The 18,277-nt window shown below is 46.7% G+C and overlaps 1 protein-coding gene across 1 annotated transcript in view; it reads right to left on the reverse strand.

Moving 5' to 3' along the window:
- LOC123448450 (ubiquitin C-terminal hydrolase 12-like) overlaps positions 1-18,277 on the reverse strand; it is a 77,785-nt gene that overhangs the window by 39,764 nt on the left and 19,744 nt on the right. Inside the window, exons 10-11 of the mRNA XM_045125347.1 lie at positions 13,772-13,881; positions 12,858-12,932 (exon numbers count right to left, since the gene is read on the reverse strand). Coding sequence (XP_044981282.1) covers positions 12,858-12,932; positions 13,772-13,881 — 185 coding nt within the window. The remainder of the gene's footprint in view (positions 1-12,857; positions 12,933-13,771; positions 13,882-18,277) is intronic.

An 18,277-nucleotide genomic window follows, 5' to 3' on the forward strand; every position in this document is an offset into this window, starting at 1 on the left:
ATCCTGGCCACCGGTGCGAAGACATCATCGAAGTCCACCCCCTCTCGCTGTGCATAGCCCTTAGCCACCAAGCGAGCTTTGTGCTTGACAATGTTGCCGGCGGGATCTCGTTTCACCTTAAACACCCATTTCAAACCAATCGCCTTATGTCTTGCCGGGAGTGTGCACAATTGCCAGGTCTTGTTCTCTTCGATGCAGTGCACCTCCTCGTCCATGGCGGCCTTCCACGCTGCGTCCCCGAGTGCCATCCCGACGTTGCGCGGCTCTTCGGCGCTGAGCAAACAGCGCTCGGAGGACTCCTGCACCGCTTCGCTCTCGGTCTCGTCGAGCAAGTACTCGAGGCGCCGATAACGAACAGGCCCGGAGTCTGTATCTCGCGCATCGTCGTGTGTTGGCGGCGTGGCCCAGCCCATGCTACGAACTGCAGCAGGTGTAGCAGAAACATCCTCATCTGTCGCTGGAGTCGGGATCGTGTGGGACTGTGGAGTCCCAGAGCCCGGCGACATGGGTGACCGCGGTGACCCTAGAGCTGGTGTGGAGGGTGCCCCGCGTCACTGTTCGCCTGCTGGTGTGTGGCGCCGCCGGTGTCCAGCTTGTGCTCTCCAGGTCCAGTGGCGTAGACCACCGTGAACGTAGGCGGCGCGGGCATCGCAGCAGATGTGTCCGGCTCATCCCAATTCCATGGCCTGCTTTCCTCAAACAGAACATCACGAGTTACCTGCAGTTTCTTGGTCATTGGATTGTACACTCGGTAGCATTTGGCTCCTTCTTCGTATCCGATGAAGACCATTGGCGTTGATGATCGGATAGCTTCGTCGTCCCTGGGCCCAGCTTCTTCACATGAACCGTGCAGCCGAAAGTGCGCAGGTGCTGCACATTGGGCTTACGGCCGTGTCATGCCTCATAGGGCGTGACACCATCGAGGCTGCGCGTGGGGGACCGGTTCAGGATGTAGACTGCTGTTCTAACAGCCTCTCCCCAGAAGGTTGCTGGCATGGCCATGCTCTTGAGCAAGCATCGCGCCATCTCAACCACGGTTTGATTCCGCCGCTCGACGACCCCATTTTGTTGCGGCGAATATGGTGCAGTGGTGTAGTGCTTGACGCCGAGCTTCTCGCAGTACTCCATGAAATCACCGGAGTTGAACTCACCTCCCCGGTCGGACCGAAAGGCCCGCAGCTTGCATCTCCCTTCAGTCTCAGCGATTGCCTGAATCCATTTAAAACAGCTGAACGCTTCATCCTTCGTTTTCAGTACTGACAGCCACATATAGCGACTGAAATCATCAACGACGAGCAGGAAATACCGGTTCCCTCCGACGGTGGGAGGGTTGACTGGACCACACAAGTCCGTGTGGACAAGCTCCAAACCTTGCTCGGCCCTGTATGTTGCTACCTGAGGAAATGGTGCATGGTGTTGCTTGCCGAGGGCGCACCCGTCGCAGTACTCGTCGACGCGGTCGATCGGTGGCATCCCACGTACCATGTTTTTGGTAGACATAGCACGCAGTGCCCTGAAGTGGAGATGGCCCATCCTTGCGTGCCAACGCCAGGTCTCGTCGTCGTTCTTCATCAGCAAACACGCCGGCGTGTCAATGGTGAGCACGGCCGTGTATAAGCGACAGCTCGAACGCCTGACATGAGCCATCATGCGGCCACTGGTGTCATGGATTGTCATCGATCCCTCATGAATCTGGATCCTGCACCCCCCTTCATCTAGCTGACCAACAGATATGATGTTGTTGCGCAGACTTGGGATGAAGTAAACCTCTGACAGTGCGCGTTGGTTGCCACTCTTCCCTCTAAAGATCACCGAACCTCTTCCACGGATTGCGACATGAGACCCATCTCCGAACTTCACAGTGCCCTGCACGGATTCGTCCAGAGTGCTGAACATGCCCCTGTCCCCCGTCATGTGGCTTGTGGCTCCCGTATCGAAGTACCACAGCTCTGGCGGTGAGATCTACGGACGCACCTGCTCTTCATTCAGGTGAACTTGCTGGGGCGCCACGAGTCTGTTGGTGACAGACATGGTGACTCTGGCCATCATGAGGCCTTCGTGGTGCTCATCCCCATCTCGGACAAGGTGTGCTTGGCCCTGTTTGGTCTGCTCCTCTTCTTCCTTGATTCTGGTGCGGCATTCCTTCTTCCAGTGGCCCGGCTTGTTGCAGTAGTGGAACTTGCCTTTCTTCTTCCCGCCGGAACCACCCGCGCCTCCGGGCTTGCCGCCGTTCGCTTGCTTGGGCTTGCCCGGCGACTTGTTCTTGCCACCTCCACCACCGGAGGAGGGGCCACCGTTGCCGTGTGACGTCGCGCCGCCACCGTACTGGTGCTCGCGTGCAAGCCACTCCTCGCGAGTGAGCAGGAGACGACCGCCCGACTGGGGGGCATCGTCCAGATTGTAATGATCTTCGCAAGCCGAGAGTCGTCCGGCCAGCTCTTCAACGGTCATTGTCTTGAGGTCGATGAGAGACTCGATGGCCATCGCCATTTGCCGGTACTTGCGGGGCACGACCCGTAGGAACTTCTGCACAGCTTTGTCTTCCGTAACGGGGTCACCGTACAGATCCAGGTCGGCGACGATCCCTGTCAGGCGCAGCGCGAAGCCCTCAATGGATTCGCCATCCTTGAACCTGAGCTCCTCGAACTCACGGCGCCGCACCTGCGCCTTGGCTTCCCGGACACGCTCGCTGCCCATACGCAGGGTTTTGATCGTCTCCCACGCGGTCTTGGCGGTATCCTTGGCCGCCAGCACCCGCATCAGCTCCGGCGGCACGTTGGTGAGGATGACGGCCAGCGCACGCCGATCGTCGCGCTCGTCATCAGTGACGGCGTTCACCGCCGCCTAGAGCCCGCAGGCCTGCAGTTTCACCTGCATGAACAAGGCCCACTCCATGTAGTTGGTGCGGGTGAGCATCATGGTCGTCCCGGACTCCTCACGCACCACCCGCTCCACCACTCGGAACTCGCCGTTGCCGCCTCCGGTGAGACGCGCTAGCGGCGGCGAGCTTGGCGAGCTTTCCTTCTTCTTGCCGGTCTCGCTGTCGGACATGGCCACCGCGGATCGTACACCGCTGGTCATCGGAGCTGCGGATCGTACACCATGGGATATCTCCTTGTATATCCCTTGTGACCTCATCCATCACCAAGGCAAGAAGATAAGGGCTCAAGGTTGACCCCTGGTGCAGTCCTATTTTAATCAGGAAGTCATTAGTGTCGCCATCACTTGTTCGAACACTTGTCACGACATTATCGTACATGTCCTTTATGAGGGTAATGTACTTTGATGAGACTTTGTGCTTCTCCAAAGCCAACCACATGACCTTTTGTGGTGTCTTATCATAGGCCTTCTAAAAGTCAATGAACACCATATGCACGTCATTTTGCTTCCTATATCTCTCAATAAGTTATCATCCCAAGAAAATGGCTTCCATGGTCGACCTCCCAACCTTCCAGGCATGAAATCAAACTGGTGAGGAACACTAGATGAGAAAAGAAAATTCATGTTAGATTTGGTTGGCTACTTCTAGATGCTTCCACTCTAGTGTAGTATTTCTTTTCTTTTCTACCCTACCTATTGTTTTCTAGAGTCCACTAGTTGTGAGTAGCCATGAGTAGAATGGTGTACTTTAAGTAATGTTTTCTGGAGTGTTCTAGCCACAAGTAGAAGTATGTGAAGGCTTCCCAAAGCCCTATAAATAAAGGTCCTCACCTCTAGTTTGTAACCAGACCATGTACCCCACTATCAATAATAGAACTTGGTGTTCTTATCTAAAATCTTGGAGTAGATCATGTGCTCTGGGAGTTTGGATTGAACTCCTGCTGGCATATTGGCCTACACTCGCCTCTAGAGCAATATCTAGTGCAGCACGTTGAAGTAGTTCCTTCAACACTTGTGTTGTACACATTGTAGCAGCAAAGTGGAGTTGCTCCTCCACAACCTTGTGCTGCTTCAGGTGAATCAAAGAGCTGCGTGAAGATTTTAATCGGAGATTGACCAGCTAATTGAGATGGTAAGAAAGGGTGTTCCCCCTGCTGCCAGAGGAAAATTCATCTAAAGAAGATGTTCAACGACGAAGAAGGGGAGGTAATCTTGGAGCAAGACTACCACAACAACATGCAGTTCAACGTACTTCAAGAAGGCCAATTTAGGTTGAAGCTTTTGAAGGTGAAGAATCTGATGATGTCCTTGAAGAACCTGGTCTCTATGCATATCGGAGAGTACACAACCCTACATATACAAAGGATACATACAAGGTGAAAGCTGAGATCCCAACTTTTAATGGAAATATTGATATCGAAGGGCGCCTTGATTGGTTATATGAAGTGAAGACTTTCTTCGAGGTCATGGAGGTTTCGAGCGATCGTAGAGTTCCTTTGGTCGAGTACAAGCTGAAAGGAGGAGCCGGTGCATAGTGGCATCGCGTTCAAGAAGAACGCAGGGCGAGAGGAGAACCTCGTGTGAAAATTGTATGCCGTTTTCAGAGCTTTGAAAACTTGGGAAGTCTATTTGCTGCCTAAAGAGTTTGTCGTTTACACTGACCATCAATCCTTGAAGCATTTTAGAAATCAAAAACATGTTGATCGCATGCTAGCAAGATGGGCAGCATATCTGGAGAGGTTTAACTATCTCATCGTGCATAAATCTGGAACGACTAACCGAGTGGATGATGCTTTGAGTCGTCGTGCATGCCTCTTGACTTCTTTTGAGGCTGAACTTCCAAGCATGGATCAAATAAAGGAGTTGTATCAGGATGACGAAGACTTTGGCCATGTTTGGGTAAAGCACACAAGGGGCCAGCCGTTAGGTGATGACTATTTGGTGCAGAATGGCTACAACAACAACAACCAAGCCTTTCAGTCCCAAACAAGTTGGGGTAGGCTAGAGTTGAAACCCATAAGATCTCGAAGCCAAGTCATGGCTCTGGAACGTGGATAGCTAACTTCCACGCACCCCTGTCCATGGCTAAGTCTTTGTCGATATTCCAAACCTTCAGGTCTCTCTTAACGGACTCCTCCCATGTCAAGTTTGGTGCAGAATGGCTATCTCTTCAAAAATGATCGTTTGTGCATTCCAAGAAGTTCTCTACATGACAATCTGGTTAAAGAGCTCCATGCAAAAGAGCTCCATGTAGGTGATCTTAGTGGCCATGTTGGACGCGACAAGACTATCGCTAACCTGGAAGCTCGCTAATTTTGGCCACAACTAAAGAGAGATGCTGGGAAGTTTGTTTAACGATGCCCTATATGTCAAACCTGCAAAGGCCAAGTCCAAAACACAGGGTTATACATGCCTTTGCATGTTACTGTTGCTCCATGGGAGGACATCTATATGGACTTCGTCTTGGCCTTGCCAAGAACAAGACGAGGAAGTGATGTCGTGTTTATGGTCGTGGACAGATTCTCTAAGATGGCTCATTTCATCCCATGCCGCAAGACAATGGATGCTCATCATGAGGCAAACCTATTCTTTCGAGAAGTGGCTAAGATTTCATGGAGTTCCAAGGTCCATCGTCTCAAACCGTGATAGCAAGTTTCTTGCTGCATTTTGACTCACTTTGTGGAAAGAATCCAACACTGAATTAAAAATTTCTAACACTGCTCATCCACAAACAGATGGACAAACGAAAGATGCTTCCACAAACAGATGGACAAATTTCTAACACTGCTCATCCACATGAGGGGAAAAATTGTATGTGGATTTGGTTGGCTACTTCTAGATGCTTCCACTCTAGTGTAGTATTTGTTTTCTTTTCTACCCTACCTACTGTTTTCTAGAGTCCTCTAGTTGTGAGTAGCCATGAGTAGAATGGTGTATTTTAAGTAATGTTTTCTAGAGTGTTCTAGCCATAAGTAGAAGTATGTGAAGGCTTCCCAAAACCCTATAAATAGATGTACTCACCTCTAGTTTGTAACTAGACTATGTACCCCCACTACCTATAATAGAACTTGGTGTTCTTAGAACTTGTGCTCTGGGAGTTCTGGATTGAACTCCTGCTGCCATATTGGCCTACACTCGCCTCTAGAGCGATATCTAGCGCAGCATGTTGAAGCAATAGCAACGTGGAGTTGCTCCTCAACAACCTTGTGCTGCTTCAGAAATAGAGTACTTATCAGCAAGAATTGTATGCAGTTTCTCAAGCTTTAAAAACTTGGCAAGTTTATTTGCTGCCTAAAGAGCTCATGGTGTACACTGACCATCAATTTTTGAAGCCTTTTAGAAATCAAAAGCATGGTGATCATATACTAGCAAGATGGACAACATATCTGGAGAGGTTTAAGTGTCTCATTGTGCCTAAATCTGGAGCAACCAATTTAGTAGCAGATGCTTTGAGTCAGCGTGCATGTCTCTTCATATTTTTTGAGGCTGAACTTCTGGGCATGGATCTAATAAAGGAGTTGTATGAGGATGATCAAGACTTTGGCCATGTTTGGGTCAAGCACATAAGGGAACGGCCATTAGTTTACGACTATTTGGAGCAAGATGGCTATCTCTTCAAAAATGCTTGTTTGTGCATCCCAAGTTCACTACTTGATAAACTGATTAGAAACCTCGGTTCAGGTGATCTTGGTGGCCATGTTGAACGCGACAAGGCTATCACTAACCTAGAGGCTCGTTACTTTTGGCCACAACTAAAGAGAGGTGTAGAAAAGTTTGTTCAGCGGTGCCCCGTATGTCAAACCTAGAAAGGACAAGTCCAGAACACAATATATGCCTTTGCCTGTTCATGTTGCTCCGTCGGAGGATATCACTATGGACATCGTCTTTGGTTTGCCAAGAACAAAATGAGGGAGTGATGTTGTGTCTGTGGTCATGGACAGATTCTTTAAAATGGCTCATTTCATTCCATGCCGCAAGACAACAGATGCTCATCATGGGACCTATTCTTTCGAGAAGTGGTCGGTCTTTCATGGCGCTCCAAAGTACATCGTCTCAGACCGTGATAGCAAGTCTCTTGTTGCATTTTGGCTCACTTTGTGGACGCAATTCGACACTGAATTAAAATTTTCTAACACTACCCATCCACAAATAGATGGACAAACGAAAGTGGTGACCAAATTATTGTGTGATCTGATCGGTTGCATTTGTGGAGAAAGAGAGGGACAATGGGATTCGGCTTTATCACTTGCAGAGTTCTCCTAGGACAACTCCAAGCATATATCCAAAGGAAGGAATCCCTTTTCCATTGTCTACACTAACGCTCCAACACATGTAGTGGACCCGGTGAAGCTACCATCAAGGGGAAACTCAAAATCAGCATTCTCCTTTGCTGATAATGACACAGAGTTATCTGAAGAAATTCTTGTGTTTCAAAAGTACAAAATCAGGAATATATACAATTTGTTGAGTGCAAGAGGCTGAAATCATTTCAAGTTGTTGATAAGGTGATGGTCTACCTTCAAAAGAAAGACTGCCTTTAGGTGTTAAAAGGAAGCTTAGGCAGCGAAGGTATTGTTGAAGTGTATATGTGAATTGTCTAGTCATATCCATCCGTTTGGACTTTTGGTTGTGTTGGCTAGTGTATGAATCTTAACATGGTATCGGGTCCTAAGGTCTCAAGTTCAAGTCATGGCTTTCGCAGTTTATCCAAAAAATTGTTGTTGATCCCTTTGTCGACGTATAGGCCTCCTGAGCCATACCTCAGAGTCTATTCACGTGTTGACTTTCCATGTCACACGTGAGAGGGGGTGTTCAAGTGTATATGTGGATTGCCTAGCCCTTTCCATCAATACAGACTTTTGGTTGCGTCCGCAGTGCATGAAGCTTAACAGGTATGGGCCTTCTCTATTCTGAGGAAGATAAATGATAATGCTAATATGATAGATCTTCCAAGCGAGATGGGTATATCCAACACATTCGATGTTGCGCACTTAACTATATCACCTAGAAGAAGCGCTCTATGAAGATAACTCAAGGTCGAGTTCCAAACAACCAGAGGAGAATGATGAGGAACAAAGAGGGAAGGAGAATAAAAAGGAAATCAGAAGTCAAAACCATTTGCCTACTTCTAGATACTTCTACCCAGATGGGTATATCCAACACATCTGATGTTGCGCACTTAACTCTATCACCCAGAAGAAGCGCTCTATGAAGATAACTCAAGGTCCGAGTTCCAAACAACCGAAGGAGAATGATGAGGAACAAAGAGGGAAGAAGAATAAAAAGGAAATCAGAAGTCAAATCCATTTGCCTACTTCTAGATACTTCTACTCTTCTAGTATTTGCTTGTTGTCCTAGCTTTAGCTAACTGTTTTCTGGAGTCTTCTAGCTATTAGTGGAACATTGTATCTTAAGTAATGTTTTCTAGAGTATTCTAGCTATAAGTAAAAGTTTAGGTGTGAAGGTTTCCCAAAGCCTATAAATAGAGGTCCTCGCCTCTATTTTGGAACCAGATTATGTACGCCACTACCTGTAAATTGTAATAGAGCTCTTATCTAAGATCTTCGATTACATCTTGTGCTCTAGTTCTTTTGAATTGAACTCTTGCTGCCATATCGGCCTATATTTGCCTCTAGAGTGATATCTAGCGCAGCACATTGAAATAGTTCCTTTAAACGCTTGTGTTGTACTATTCGTAGCAACAAGGTGGGGCTATTCCAACACAACCTTGTGCTGCTTCATGTATGCATGCGCTCGGTTGGCACTTTAATTCCCCGCACGCAATGCTGATAATTACTCCCAGCCAAGCGCATGAAGGGTAAATCAAGAAGATTACAGGGTATCTACAAACATGCCACTTAAATCAGGACGAAATCACTCAAACTGTATGCCGTCTGTTTAGGATGGAGTAGAAAATAAACTACTAGCTTTGCCAAGCAAACTAGCAAAAATGGGCTACAAGATCCTTGCCCTACCAGGAGAGCTGCATTGGCTCTCCCGCAGAAATCGAGTTAACTGGCTCGATCGAATGGCGATAGAGGACGTGCACCAACTATGTGTAATCATCATCAGTATTGTCCCTCCTAGGAGGATTGTAACATAAACTCTACCTTTTCAATACAAAGAAACGCATGAATCTCACTGCGTTTTCTCGAAAGAAAAAAAATGGCGATAGAGGATTAATAGGCGAGTCGGCCAGTTAATCGGCTACTAAGTGACCCATTGAGAAGGGATTTATCAGCCAATTAATTGATTGATCAGTCCATGTCATGAACAATGCTACTGCATAACCCTACTTACTGAAAAGTAGATAAAATTAAATGAACTGCATAACCCTACTTACTGAAAAGTAGATAAAATTAAATGACAATGTTCTTCATTGCTTTACTAGGAGGGGGTGGTCAGAGTCGTCAGCCTCAATAAAGAAGAACCGTGCACACCGATTACCCTGACCATAAATCTCGTCGCAGTTCAAACCCTGATGAAGACATTGTGCGAACTCAGCTGGCTTGGGGCCCCAAACCTGTTGTGGCAAGGTTTGCTCTGGAGTGCTTGACGGCAAGACATGTGCTAGTGGTGCGGGCGAGGAAGGTGTGAGAGTTGAGTTGACCGTATGAGAATCGGAGGGGCACAACAGCCCTGTATGCCAAGAAGGCTAGTGTGGACATTGTTGGAGGGACATGGAGATGGTTGTGTGGAGGTCAGACGGTCGTTGAAGCTCAACATCAATGCTAAGACCGTCAGGCAGCCCTGCTATGTATAGAAACCATTGTTAGGACGGTGTTAATGGCTCATTATTGCGGTACATGAGCGCTAGAAACATGCTAATGTAGCCAGCTAGAAACATGCTGATGTAGCCAGCTAAAAACTGACGTGTGTCCCTATTGTTCCCGGACGTGCTTTGTTGTTCCATTTTTTCTGAGAAAGTGCTATGTTGTTCCTACTGCCGTTCCCCGGACATGCTCTACAGATCGCCGGCCGGCCATGCCATGCTCGCACGCCCGCGCCGCTGCTGGAGGGAGAAGTCGAGGGAGGGAGAGAACGAGGAGTCGGAGCGAGAGAAGGAGCTGCCCGAGTGAGAAAGAAACAAGGCCAGCCGCCACAGGGAGAGAAGGAGCCAAGGAAGGGAAGAGGTGCCCGGCGAATAAAACGAGCGGCTCTGGGCGTCCTACCCGTCTGCCCGTCGCCGTTGGTCGCCTTGCCTGCCACCGTTGCCGCCCTACCTAACACGGTCACCCTGCCCACCATTGTTGCCGCCACGGCCGCTGGCTGCCACGCCCACCGTCTCTGCCACCCTGCCCGCCCGCGCCGGTTGGGGCCGAGTGTGGGTGCAGGCGTGGGTATGTGTGCATTGTGGGTGCGGGCATGGGTGGTGTGTGGGACCGATCCACTGGTTGGGTGGATGTGTGTGGGGATCGATCCGCTGCTGGAATGGATGTGTGCCACGTCATGGACCCGTGGGATCAATCTGGAATGTGTTTCCTTTTTGCCGTCTGCGGAAAAAAGACAAACAACAAAGCATGTCTTTGCCTTCAAAAAAAAAATTCAGACGGCAAAGACATACTTTGTCATCTGTGTTTTTTCCGCAGTCGGCAAAGTATGTTTTTGTCGTTTGTAAACAAATGACAGACGGCAAAGACATGCTTTGTCGTCTGTAAAGAAATAACGGACGGAGAAGTATGTTTTTGTCGTCAGTCATTCTTTGTCGTCTGCCCGACGAAATGCTGACGGCAAATTATCGGTTGCCTTTAGTGGGTGGATGCACAAATGGGTTATGGAGGGGGCCGTGGCCGTAAAAACATATGATATCGGTTAGCGGGTGAAGTTGATAAAGCAGATGGACTCTGCTATAAGGCAAGTGGGATTTGGAGTAGGATTGGACCTATAAGGTGGGGGGCGAAATGGCCCAGATTGACGTTAGGGGGCAGCAGTGATGAGTAAGATGGCTGGAGGTGCCCAAAGAGGACCGACGGATGGTGGTGGTAGGTAGGAGTCATCACAGGGTTGTGTTGCGACGACAGATATGCAGGGATGAGCAATCTGTTGCTAGGTGGAGGCCCGACGACAGCTGCGGTGGCGATTCCCCGCTTTAGAATGGGGCACCAAGGGCACTGCTAGTGAGGGGAAGTACCGGGGGCATGTCATCACCGGGCGGAGGGCCTGGGATGCAGGGTTGGCATCATGGGCGGCTGTGGCGGCCACGAAATATGGTGGTGGGGACAGGGCGGCAAGAGTTGCTCAAGCACCCTCAAGCGCAGCACCAGCTAAGCAAGGAGAGCCCGGTCATTCGCTCATGTGAAGGCCTCCAAATTGCTTCATGATGATCTTCATCTGCTCCACGGTCTTGATCTTTGACACCAAACTGAAAGGATATACTACTGACATAACCCTAATTATTGAAAAACGGATAAAAGTAAACAACAATATTCTTCCCTGCTTGAGAGGGTAAGACCTGACCGACAAGCTGGTAAATCTACTCAAACTCTAATAAGATCTCTAAACTAATAAGCTGGTAGAAGTGCATGCTCTAGCCAATGCAACCAATAGACCGATCTGATGGAAGAGACTAGGCAATACATTTATACGTCAATACTCCCCCTCACGTGTGGCTTCCTCAGGCCTAAACATGGACCAAAAGTGGACTGCAATTTAATTGCGTCAGCCGGGTCTTGAACTCGAGACCTCTTGGCTCTGATACCATGTAGAAGTGCATGCTCTAGCCAATGCAACCTGATGGAAGAGACTAGGCAATACATTTATAGTCAATAGTCAAAATAAGTTATAGGGCCCCTACCTTCAACTGATTCTGGCAGCTTAATAAGCTGTGTAGGGGGCAGCTTATTTTGGCGGCCATTCATAAGCCCCAACAGAATTGGCCCTATAACTCTAATTGAAGGACAAGGCTCCAGTTTGATGGGCTAGCCCACATAACAATGGGTCTACAAGAATCAAGTGAATGCTACATAAACTTTGTCATGCTAACAAATAAAAAAATCCATCGTTGAACATATGCCCAGATCTTTATAATTAACTTGTCGATGGTAAAATGAACCAAATAATTTCCCTTGCTCTTGTAGGCTCTACCTCGTGCTGGCTAGAAGTTCTTGCCTAGCTAGGCATCATCAACAAAATATCTAAAACACACCCTTGGTCTCAAATACATAACCCTACAAGGAAATAAACCCGAATAAAACCTCATACGGGTAAAATTATCTTCGTCTATTGAATGAGATACACAAATCTCATGTATTCTTGGCAAAACTGTTCTTCTCTCTAACTCTCAATTCACGCAATGGCGACGAATTCCACCAAAAGTGTAACTTAGGATACCACAGTCTAGAACGAGTTTATCATGTCTGGGTGTACACAAATCTCATGTATTCTTGGCAAAACTGTTCTTCTCTCTAACTCTCAATTCACGCCATTGGCGACGAATTCCACCAAAAGTGTAACTTAGGATACCAGTCTAGAACGAGTTTATCATGTCTGGGTGCAGTCAGAGTGCCTAAAGTATGTAACTTGCCAAGTGAATCTCATACTCCAAACCTATTGGAACAAGTCATGACAATGTATTCCAAAAAAAGTTAATGGAGTTCATGCTAGCTGACTAGTCATCGCTTACAGGAAACCCCGGAAACAGTTATCTCATGAAAACTTGGATGAGGGAGATGGAAAGAGAGCAACTTGGTTGAATTAACAAATACTTGCACAAATTTACAAACTATACCCAAGATTATCACTATTCTCATCTGTAAGCACAACAATTTACATGAATACTTTGGATACCAACTTGGGATGGTAGCGAAGCATCTAACAAATACATGTCCTAGTAAGCTAGTTTATGTTGTCAAATTGAGACATGTGTATATCTATGTATATTCAGCTACCCATCAAGTGGCCATGAATAAGAAAACGAGAAGCAACTAAATGAGTAAATTGTGGTACTAGAGGACCACAAAAGTCATTAGAGAAATAACCATTGATTTGCTAGCGTTGGTCGTATAAATGCATAGTAGTGACCACCATGTACTCGTCCACTATGAACAAGAACGCTGAGAAAGCAAATAAACAACGTTAGTACAGAAGGAAGATGTAGCGAGGAATTCATGACACTTATTTGCACACTAGTATTAGACACAAAAGGTTGGTCTGCAAGAAACTGGTTTATACAAATACATCAACAGGTTGTTTCATTGTTTGGATCCCAAGTATTGTCCAAACCAGATTTTCTTAAGATAGTTAAGATCTCATCTGGTTAGGAACACAATTTAACTAAATTCGCTTTTACTGGAACTAGACTTGTTGGCTCCGTAAAAAAGCACTACCGCCTGGTTTCCAAGAAAACACCATGCCCAGTAACTAGTACTCCATATTTACTTGTCGCTCAAACGGATGTATCTAGCATTGAAATGTGTCTAGATATATCCGTCTGAGCGGCAAGTAATGTGGATCAGAGGAAGTAATTACTTAAATTTGCATTTGTAAAATTTGCACAAACACATTTTCACAAACATTACTAACAAATATGAAATTCAAATGACAAGATCTTCTTTTATGCCTGGCAGATTCTCAGGAGGCGGCTCAGTGGACAGATTCTTATAGTTGACTAAGTAGTATGAATCAGCATTCAGGAACACACTTCCGTCATATATAACAAAACATTTGCCTCCGTTCAAGTCCTTGTCCACTAAAGCATAGCAACTAATAACCTATGCTCATGAATAGGTTCTAGATGAAAGAAACAGATATTAGTGTTACAATGTCTCTTGTAATGTGAGTCCCCAGACTACTATATTAAACCATTGGGAAACTGTGATAGGCAAATTACTCAACTTCAACTTCAAACAATCCAAAGTTCCTACAACTGAATGCATAACAATAAAGTAATCACCTGTGGAGAGTATAAAGGTTTCTTATACTTCTATCTGCATCTGGAGCAAGATACTTGCCATCATCTCTATCCAGATCAAGTTGCAAAGGAAACTCATAGCGGTCATTAATCTGCAAAAGCAGGCATGAAAAGCTCAGAACTGGAAAGTTAATCTTTTAACATGTGGAAGAAGATAATAGTTGGTCAGCTGCACGTTTTCTTCATTCTCAAGTGAATCAAGACTCAAGAGCATCTTAATGTTTAATAATCTCCAAAGTTAAATTGAAGTAATGTCTTCTTGAATTAACATTGTGCTAGCTTCTTCTCAATCAAGTCTAACAAGGAAAATGAAAGGAAATGTGAAATCTATTTTTCGCATATGTCAGTAAATAGGTACTGTACAGATTGCATAGAAACCAGTCACATAGAAACTGTTGAAACGGGAGGGAGAGAGGAGTACGGGAGGGAGAGAGGAGTACCTCCAGCAGCTTTGTTTCGTGTGTGGCGGCTCTATCTGGGAACGGGATGGCTGGGAGCCTCCTATTAGGTCAGTCCCACTACATGGGTCTGGGCCCTAAGAGATAACTTGATGGGCTGGGCCATGCCGGTTCAACACTCACCCTCAAGATGGGTGGTAGATATCTATCATTCCCATCTTGTCACATGCCAAGTTACAATCCTTTGTTCCCAGACCCTTTGTCAAACAATCTGCAAACTGCTGCCCAGAACTGACATGAGTAAGGCTGATGACCCCGGCATCAAGCTTCTCCTTAATGAAGAACCAATCAATTTCCACATGCTTTGTCCTATCATGTTGAACTGGGTTATTAGCGATGGCTATAGCTGACTGATTGTCACACCACACCTTCAAGGACCCCTTCCTCAGAAGTTTCAACTCGCTCAGTAGGTACTTCACCCAGAGCATCTCACACAACCCTTGAGATAATGCTCTATACTCAGCTTCTGCTGTTGATCTAGACACAACCGGCTGTTTCTTGCTTCTCCATGATACCAAATTTCCTCCCACAAACACGCAGTAACCAGAAGTTGATCTTCTATCATCTTGACAACTGGCCCAGTCAGAGTCACTATAGCCATCCACCTCAAGATGTCCACTCTTCCCAAACCACAACCCTTTACCCGGAGTCCCCTTCAGGTATTTCAGGATTCTGTGCACAATATCAAGATGCCCACTCCTTGGTTCATGCATGTATCTGCTCACCACCCCCGTAGCATACGTAATGTCAGGCCTGGTATGACACAAGTACAACAACCTTCCAACCAGTTTCTGATACTCTTCCTTATTCACTAGCTCTCCTGATTGTGCTGTCACTTGGTGATTTTGTTCAATCGGAGTAGGGGCAGTACGACATCCCATCATGCCCACGTCACTCAAGAGATCCAAGGTGTATTTTCGTTGGCACAAAGAGATTCCCTTCTCTGTCCGAGCCACTTCAATGCCAAGAAAGTATTTTAGGTTACCCAAATCCTTTACCTCAAACTCCTTGCTCAAACAACCCTTCAATCTCTCTATTTCCTCCTCATCATCTCCAGTGATGATAATGTCATCCACATAAACAGCAAGAATGGTGATCTTCCGATCAGAGTGCTTGTAGAACATCGTGTGGTCATCGTTCCACTGACCATACCCCATACCACGGACAGCACGCCTGAACCTATCAAACCAGGCCCTTGGTGATTGCTTCAGTCCATACAAGGATTTCTTCAGCCTGCATACCTTCCCCGTAGTCTCTGAAGTACCAAAACCTGGTGGTATTTCAATGTACACTTCTTCTTGAAACTCACCATGCAAGAAGGCATTCTTGACATCTAATTGATGCAACTTCCACCCAAAGTTTGCAGCACAAGAGACCAATATCCTTACTGTGTTCATCTTTGCCACGGGAGCAAACGTCTCATCATAGTCAATTCCATAAGTTTGACTATGTCCTCTGGCGACCAATCTGGCCTTATACCGTTCCACCTTCCCTTCAGGATTCTGCTTCACTGTATAGATCCACTTACAACTCACTGTTTTCTTTTCTGCCGGCAATGTGGTTAGCACCCATGTCTTGTTTTTCCTTAGTGCTTCCAACTCTTCTATCATCGCTTCACGCCACCTCGGATCTTGCTTTGCAGCCTTCCAATCCTTTGGAATTGACACAGTTTGAAGGGAGGCAACAAACGCCTTATATGTGGGTGACAAAGCCTTATAAGACACAAAATTGCCAATATCAAGATCATCACAAGCATCATCCTTCGGTAGAGCCTTCCTTGCTACTTCACCCTTTCTTGCCGCTTCACGTGTAGCCTTTGGCAATGCAATGGGCAGCTCCACTGTATCAGATGAGCTCGTCTCACTATCTTGCTGCTCCCCCTGCACTCTTGCCTCATTGCCTTGCTGCTCCCCTTGCACTCTTGCCTCATTGCCTTGTTGCTCCCCCTGCACTCTTGCCTCACTGCCTTGCTGCTCCCCTTGCACATGTGGTTGCCGTCGAGAGTACACTAGGGTGTTCGTCTGCCATCGATCCCGAACAGGAACCCGAAGAGCACCAATCTTAAGTGTATCAACGGTTGGCTCGACATGAACCTGCACATCATCATCAGTGAGAGTACTAACCGGAATTGTTCCCACTATTGGTTGGACCTGAACTTGCACATCATTAGCAGTGTTATTGCCCACAGAATCACCCTGAGTATGAGACACATCCTTCTCCCCCTCTTGACCATCGTGCACCTGATGTAGGTGGTCAAGCTCTGCAAATAGCAGACTGAGATCAGTCGGCGTACCATAGAATGGCTCGGACTCCCTGAAGGTAACATTCATACTCACGAACCTGCGTTTTTCAGAGGGAGACCAACATTTATACCCCTGCTGACTAGAAGAGTATCCCAGGAAGACACACTTCACTGCCCGAGGATCAAGCTTTCCAACAGATGGTCGGTGATCACGAACAAAGCAAGTACTGCCAAACAACTTTGGGGAAACAACAAACTTATTATCTCCAATGAGCAACTCAGACGGAGATTTCATACCTAATATCCTGGAAGGTGTCCGGTTGATCAGGTACGTGGCTGTCATAACTGCTTCATCCCATAAGAACTTAGGCACATTCATGGTAAACATTAATGACCGAGCAACCTCAAGAATATGACGATTCTTCCTTTCGGCCACTCCATTCTGAGGTGGGGTGTCCGGACATGAAGTTTGATGAAGAATCCCTTGGTTAGCCATGAAATCCCCAAAAATATGGTTCACATACTCTGTACCATTGTCAGTCCTGAGCACGTTGGCCTGCACCTGAAACTGGTTCTTTCCAAGAGCATGGAAGTTCTGAAAACAGCTAAACACCTCATCCTTGTGACGCATCAAGTAAATCCAAGTCATACGAGAATAGCAGTCAATAAAGGTAACAAAATACTTCTTTCCATTCATTGACACTACTGGGCTAGTCCATACATCCGAATGAATGAGCATAAAAGGAGATATGCTCCTAAGCCCCTTACTCACATATGAGGCTCGTGTGTTTTGCATATTCGCAAGCATCACATGTCAACTTGCCCTTGCCTATTCCACGCATAACATCCGGAAAGATTCTACTCATCTTATCAAAAGATACATGACCCATTCTACAATGATGGATCATCGCCTGCTTCTCCTTGTCCTCCATGGTCGCAGCACACACCAAGTCCGGTTGCACCTCCTGGTCCATGTACCAGAGCCCCCTACGCCTGGTGCCAGTCCCAACCGTCTGGCTCGTCTGTCGCTCCTGAATCAAACAACCGAACTTGTCAAGGATCACACGACAGTCTATTTGATCAATGAGAGCACTGAAAGAGACCAAATTGACAGGAAAAGCTGGCACATGCAAAACTGACGATAAGGAGATGGCTGAAGTGCATTTGACTGTGCCAACCCCTACGACAGGTTGATTGGTACCATCGGCAGTTTGTATAGTGCCCTTGTGAGTAGGAGCATGCTTATGGTAAGACTCAAACACACAGGAATTACCCGAATAGTAAAAACCGAATTTTCGGTTTCTACCGAATGCCCACCCCTAATTGTAATGAGTATCATATCGTGTGTATCATCTTGCGTTGTGCATCATCTCGTGATATTGTCTTCCATATTTGGTTGTCTTGTAGGATTGGTGCCAAATTCTCCAATCTTGCCCTATGGCCCAACCAAGCTAGCCTCTCAAGGGATGTGGAGGTCTTGCTAATCCAAAGGGACTTTTTTTCCTTGGGAGATCTTCACAACCATGCAAGGTTCTCTGTTAGTAGGTCTTGCTACCAAGCTAGGATCTAATCACCTCTCAAGACCCATCCCTCCTAGAGATTTGGATAAACTGCCTAATTATTTCCTTTGTTATTCGATTCATGTGTATCTTGTGTTGAATTTATAGTATGAGCAGTATCTTGGTGTGGATCATATTGGTGTGGATCTTGTTCAATAGTGTTTTCCTCGTGTTTTCCCCATGTGTTCTTCATGATTTTCCCCGAATTCACCTCCAGTCATGAAGATTG

This window comes from Hordeum vulgare, chromosome 4H (assembly GCF_904849725.1).
Source record: "Hordeum vulgare subsp. vulgare chromosome 4H, MorexV3_pseudomolecules_assembly, whole genome shotgun sequence".
Lineage (NCBI taxonomy): Eukaryota > Viridiplantae > Streptophyta > Magnoliopsida > Poales > Poaceae > Hordeum > Hordeum vulgare.